Genomic DNA, 6,920 nt, shown 5'->3' on the forward strand with positions numbered 1-6,920 from the left:
AGTACTTTGAAAAACCTCTAATGCAGAAGATCTCTAAAGTGTAAGCATATGCACATAAGCTTATTTTTTTTAACACAACTTGTTTCCAGGATTTAAATTCCAGAGAAATCAGAAAGTAACAATTTTCTGTTATCTAAAATGGGACACAAAATAAAAAAGGAAATAACTGGATTAAAGGAATTGAGAAGTTGTCCTTGAAAGAGATGAGAAAATACAGGACATTTTGAGAAGGATAAAATGTTCATGAGAATTTTTTTTCATATAACTTCTTCAGAGCAAGTTTGACATCTTTATTTCTCAGGCTGTAGATCACAGGGTTCATCATGGGAACGATAATAGTATAAAAGACAGAGGACACTTTCCCTTGGTCCATGGAGCTGACAGATGATGGCTGTAAGTACATGAATGCAAGGGAACCAAAGAAGACAGCGACAGCTGATATGTGTGAGCTGCAGGTGCTGAAGGCTTTAGACCTGCCTTCTGTTGATTTAATATGAAGAATGCTAGCAATGATGAAGACGTAAGAGGTCAGGATAGTCAGAGTTGGAACAAAGATGTTAAAAACACTGAAACACAGAACAACTACTTCATTAATAAAAGTATCAGAACAGGAGAGCTCCAAGAGTGGATAAAGATCACAGAAGTAATGGTTTATTACATCAGCCTCACAGAAATGTACTCTTAGCATGCACACTGTGTGAGTTGTGGCACCAATAAAACCCATACTATACACCCCAAATATCATCCATGAACAGACTTGAGAGGACATTGTAACATTGTAAAGCAATGGATTACAGATGGCCACATAGCGGTCATATGCCATTGCAGCCAACATGTGACACTCTGCAATACCAAACACAAGGAAGGAGTAGAGTTGAGTCATGCATTCAGGATAGGAGATGATGTTCTTCACTGTTACAAAGTTCACTAGCATTTTGGGCGTAATGACAGTGGAATGACAGAGGTCAATTAAGGAGAGACTGCAGAGGAAAAAGTACATGGGTGTGTGCAGGTGAGAACTGAATTGTATGAGGGTGATCATGCCCAGATTCCCCACCACTGTGACCACATAGATTCCTAGAAAGAGGAGAAAGAGAGGCAGCTGAAGCTCTGGTTTGTCGGTTAACCCACCAAGAATGAAGTCAGTCACTCTGGAAAGATTTGCTTGTAACATTTTCTTCTGGGCGTTCTATGTAGAAAGAGAAGGAAAAATGAGCTAAGTATCTATTATATTATCACATAGTGAAGCGTGAATAAAGAATTCAAAATTTTATTTTGCCAAGCAAGCATCTTCAATTTTTGAACAACTACTCATACATGTTAACCATTAAGACTTACCAAAAGGGCACTTGCAATTTAATATAAGATACTTCTGTCCCTGATTGTGCCTTCTTCCATGAAAATGGTAGTACTCAGTACATAACCAAGGAGAAATCTGATGCATTTACTGGAGACTGATAAGAAAAATTCTTGAGTTATTTGCAATTCTTTCTCTATGACTCTAGAGAGAGAAAAATCTTTTCCATGTTACAATAAGAGAAACATCAACAAGACAAAAGATCATCAGCCTCATAACACAGCCCATCTCACATGTAATGATGGTCAACTAAAGGTTTTCTCTATAAGGATACGAACAGTTTAAGTTGTACTCTCACTGTCATTGTCTCTGTCTCTGTCTCTCTCTTTATCTCTCTCTATCTCTAAGTAACATTGTACTTAAATTTAAAACAATCAGGCAAGAACAGAAAATCAAAAGCATCTGAATTCGAAAAAAAAAAAAAACTACCTTTATATGTATATGAATTAATTTTTTATACATAAAGTTCCAAGAATGTAAGAAAGAAGCATAGTGGTTTATTTTAAAGGTCATAATGGAAGTGAGATCTGAGATCATGAAGAAAATTAAGCAATCATAAAAATCAATTTTAAATACTATGAAAAATGATAATACATTTAAGAACAAACTAAAGACATATAAGCCATTGCACTTTAAACATGGTCAAAATGATAAATCAATACAAACATAGAAAGATCTCCCATCTTCATGAATCACAATATTGAACTTTGCAAAATGGTAATGCCTCCAAAACCGGTCCAAAAGTTTAGTGTATTCCTAAAGAACAAACAAAATATTTCTATTACCAATAATGACATGTTGATCATATAAATTTTCCACAAAAGCAAGGGTCTGGGAATAATCAGAACAAACCGGAAAGAGAATAAAATTTGAAGTTTCTAGTTTCCCTAGTTGAAAATATACTGCAACCATTTATAATGCTGATAGTACAACTGTGTCATGAGATATAAGGAAATTGACATTCAGGAAAAAATATACCTCTAAAGATTATTAAAGTTATGTGTTTAATATTAATTCAGTGTAGGATCATTTTTTTAATACATGGGCAATTAGATGAAGCTGCATATTAAATAATAAATATGTAATTAACTTTCTTAAATAATCCTGGACTACTTCCCAGGGCTTGTGCTCTTCAAGCTGGACGGGATCTTCACATTTAATTCTCTAGCAAAGAATTTCTCATATCTTGCCACAGGTTAATTTTTCCAAGACATGAAATCTTTCCAGGTGCCTCTAGATTGTGTTAAATTGATCATAAAAATTAACTAGATACTATACTTATAAACCAAACACACAAATACACCACAACTAAACCATAATCTTTACTTTCTTGGTTCTCAAAATCTCAATTTAATATCCTAATTCAAAAAAACCATAAAATTTAAAAGTCCCAGTCTTTAAAAAAATGTTTAACACCTTAAAAGTTTCTTTAGAATTCAAAGTTTCCTAAATGTAGGACCATGAAAAATTCAACACAAATAAGTACTTTCTAATTCTAAAAGTGAAGAATCAGGGCATATGAAAAAATTATACTTAAGCGAATGCACACTCCTACGGTTAGAATAAAAATCTTCTTGCTCAGTGTTCAACACTTGGAATTCATTCATATTAATCCTGGCAGCAAAAGCTTGTAAAATCTCAGCTCTTTCGTTTTGCATCTATAGAACACACAGGTTTGAGGGAAATCAGTTTAGGAACTTGTGAACTAACTAAAAAATACTTAAAGTTTTAAATCTTGGTGTATTTATTTATTTTTAAATCCTTTCTTTCTTTATTGAAATTATAATATACCACAATATTTCTTCTTTCTAATTCCTCCCTCTAAACCCTCTAAACCTAGTATAACACTCATTGCTCTCTTTCAAATCTATGGCCTCTTTTTTCATTCATGTGTGCTACATACATAGTAGTTTATTTTTATTAATTTTAGAGATGAATATGTTATAAGCATAATATCAAAATGTAAGGAGAATTTTTTTCTTTAGGCTTTGAGTACTAATAGCACGTGTTATACATAGGTACTAACTATGTACAGCCTTTTATACTTCAATTCATCTGTTACTACTAAAAACCGGTCTCGCTGAACATAGCGGACAATGAGGACTACTGAGACCCCAAGAACAATGGCAATGGGTTTTTGATCCTACTGTACCTATTGGTTTTGTGGGAGCTTAGGCAGTTTGGATGCTCACCTTACTAGACCTGGATGGAGGTGGGTGGTCCTTGGACTTCCCACAGGGCAGGGAACCCTGATTGCTCTTTAGGCTGAAGAGGGAGGGGGACTTGATTGGGGGAGGGGGAGGGAAAGGGGAGGCGGAGGTGGGGAAGAGACAGAAATCTTTAATTAATTAATAAAGAAATAAATAAATAAAAAATAAAACTAAAAAAAAAGATTTATACCCAGTGAACAAGTCCACCTTTTCTATCTCAGCTTTTGTTCTCTGGCCATCATTATCATATTACTATTTCTATGGGTTTGTTCATTATAGTTACTTTATATAAATAGAACCATTTAGTAATCTCTTCTTTTGAGACTGGCTTATCTCACTTAGTTTTTTTTTTCCAGGTTCACTCAAAGTTTGCAAAACTAAAAGGAATGAAGTGATGGGTTATAACAATTGTTATTCTGGCAAAATATATTTAGAACTTTGGTTTCATCATTATTATTTGATAGATTATGAAACCAATTTAGTTTAGCACATAAAACTGTGTTTAGCCACTCAAGTTTAGCTTGTACTTCGTCTTTCTCTCTTCATTTTTCTCTGTTCATATTTGCTCTCCTCCACATTGTGTGGTCCCTAAGTTATCTAGAGTTTTCGCTAATGCTGTTGAATTTATCTTGTACAAATGATAATTATGCTTCATGAATGGAAATAAAAAATAATATTCTATAGTTGTATGCATTTAGAAAATATGTAAGACTACTCAAAGATTGAGTAATCTTGATTAATTATATTTAATTATCATGAAAAATATCTAATATAAATTTACATATCATACAGAATTTATTACAAAATTTTCAGAAAATTGTAATAAATACTTATATGGTGATAATGAATAAACAATATTGTTTGGCTGTGAATGGGAACTGATAAAATTCGGATAACAATCATCAGAAAGCATTTTATAGGTATAAAGTCCCTGTTCCTTAAAATGTTATAAGGAGAGAGGAAGGCAGTTCATAGAATGCATAAAATAACTGAGCAGAGCAGAGTCCAGCTGTTTGGTGCTTAGTCTAGAAAAGGGGCAGCGAAGTATTTTTCAAGAGAACTGTAAACTTGAAAGGATAAGAAGAAATAAGGTATGTTCATAAAATATTAATTTTATATTAAAAACACCAAAACATAATAAAATTTTCAAATGATTTATTATTAAAAGAAGCAATGAAAATGAGAAAAGTATTAGGAAATCCTCATGAATAGACACAGGCAAATTGTTTACTCTAAGTTTTACAGTGTCTCACAGGATTTCTACACTGGAGTTATTTGTGAAACCTGAAGAATTGTTTAAAAGTAACTTACCCATAGTATCTATATGACATAATAAAAATAAGAGTTGCTTGGTTTTGTTGTGTATCACCTTAGATATCTATATCCACTGAAATACATTGTGTAACAACAAAATTCAATTCAAGCATGCCTGGGAGAAAGCTTGGTTCCAAACACACAAGTGATATTTTTGGCTTAAATTGAAAGTTTCTGTAATTTCTGAAATGTAGAGCTCATGGTGGTTGTCTCACATTCTGAGGTTGAGAGATTATAGGACAAATGGGTATTAGTTGCTCACCTTTCTACTTGGAGACTTCCATCCCAGTGAAAAAGAAATCAAGTTTTCTTAAATGAAACACTTCTTCATGTCATTGGTGTGAGTAATTCAAATTAAAACCTGCCTCATGTGGGATCAGAACATAAATCCTATGTCCTGAGTTCTATTATAAATCTAATGTCATGAGTCCCTGGTATCTTCCTAAGGCCCTTACTGAAATGATGATATTTTCAAAGAAATTTTTGATACTTAGGAGTTGTCATAAAAGTTTGTAGAAAGAAACTCTTCAAGGATTTTCTTCCACTGGGCATGAGATCTCAGGAGAAAATCAATTAAAATATGTTATGGTTGATACTATCTTTTTGCCTCCCTTGAGTATAATTCTCTGTGCTTGGAAATAGTATCAACCTTTGCATTTGGGGCTAGAAACTGAGGTTTAATGATATGACTGTATGGTACCTCCATGAAAACATTCCATCTGAAAATAATCTCTAAAGTATATGAGGACGTTTTTCACTGATTTTATCTTTTTAATTAATGTTTAGGGAAATAATAATGATTTGTTATCATCATAGAAAATTGTTTCTTGTATGATCTGTTATTATTTCAGCAGTAATAGTTTCATGAAAGGGGTTGGAGATGACCATGTTGATTTTATTAACTTTGGCAATGAATAGAGATTACGGGAGTATAAACAAATAAATTCTGAAACTGGTTTATTTAAAATATATATTTGTAGAATGATATTTTATGAGTATAGGTGGAAAATCTTAGTAGCACTAAAAGCAAACAGGAGGAATGAACCCATATAATTATAGGGAATATACTTTATTTTATGTGGAAGTTATGGACAATCAATGGAAACTTCTAATCTAACCCATCTGGTACAAATACAGATGAAAATGCATTATATTACTGATTTTTATCTTACAATAGACACTTTTATGTGCATTGTGTAATGATAATTATATATGTATATTTATAAGGGCTTTGTTTATTGCTTGCTTTTAACTGATCTGACTAGTATGAAAAATATCACATTTCTTTGTCACTTCCATGGTATAACACAATTAAATATTGATTAATCAGTAATTCCAACTCAGAGACTGAGGGGAAGGGGAGTTTGTTATTCACAGGGTAGCTATCAGGCATTTTAACAAACCTTAATGTATTAAAATTGGTCAGAGCTTGGACCATGACAACCTCAATAAGCCAGTTTAAGACATGTATTTTTAATAAACCAATTAACCAAACAAGAAATGTTGAAAAAGCAGAAAGAACTTGTAGTCAATGGGAGCACATTGGGAAGAGGAATAAAGAGGTCCAGTGAGTCCATCTGTGCAATCCTAATATAAAAGTGAGGTTTAGCTATAAGGTAGAAGATTTGCCTAACTAAACAGTCTTGCCAAGTGTTGTATGAAAACTGAACCATTCCATTTTGGAGGGAAGCCCACTGAGACTCAGAAAATAAGCAATTCACAAGTAAAAGAAATTAAAAGTATTTATAATGTTTGAAAAGTCCCTTCCTTCTCTAAGTTATATAATATTAACAACAATGATTGACATAGGTAAGAGATTCAACACTATTTTTTATTGATTTTTATTGAGCTCTACATTTTTCTCTGCTCCCCTTCAATGCTACCCCCCCCCAAGATCCCCAGGCTCCCAATTTACCAGGAGGGCTTGTTTTTTTCTACTTCCCTTGTAGATTAGATCTATGTAAGTCTCTCTTAGTGTCCTTATTGTTGTCTAAGTTCTCTGGTATTGTGATTCATAGGCTGGTTTTCTTTTTCTTTTT

General features: G+C 33.0%; 1 protein-coding gene across 1 annotated transcript; it reads right to left on the bottom strand.

Annotated features, from left to right (window-relative positions):
• Positions 1 to 241: 241 nt before the first annotated feature.
• LOC126495928 (olfactory receptor 150-like) lies at positions 242 to 1,174 on the bottom strand. Its single transcript, XM_050133524.1, has one exon. The coding sequence runs from the start codon at positions 1,172 to 1,174 to the stop codon at positions 242 to 244; it is 933 nt and encodes a 310-aa protein (XP_049989481.1).
• Between the last annotated feature and the right edge of the window lie 5,746 nt (positions 1,175 to 6,920).

Source organism: Alexandromys fortis, unplaced genomic scaffold (genome assembly GCF_014885135.2).
Source record: "Alexandromys fortis isolate MF-2015 unplaced genomic scaffold, M_Fortis_MF-2015_v1.1 scaffold_231, whole genome shotgun sequence".
Classification (NCBI taxonomy): domain Eukaryota; kingdom Metazoa; phylum Chordata; class Mammalia; order Rodentia; family Cricetidae; genus Alexandromys; species Alexandromys fortis.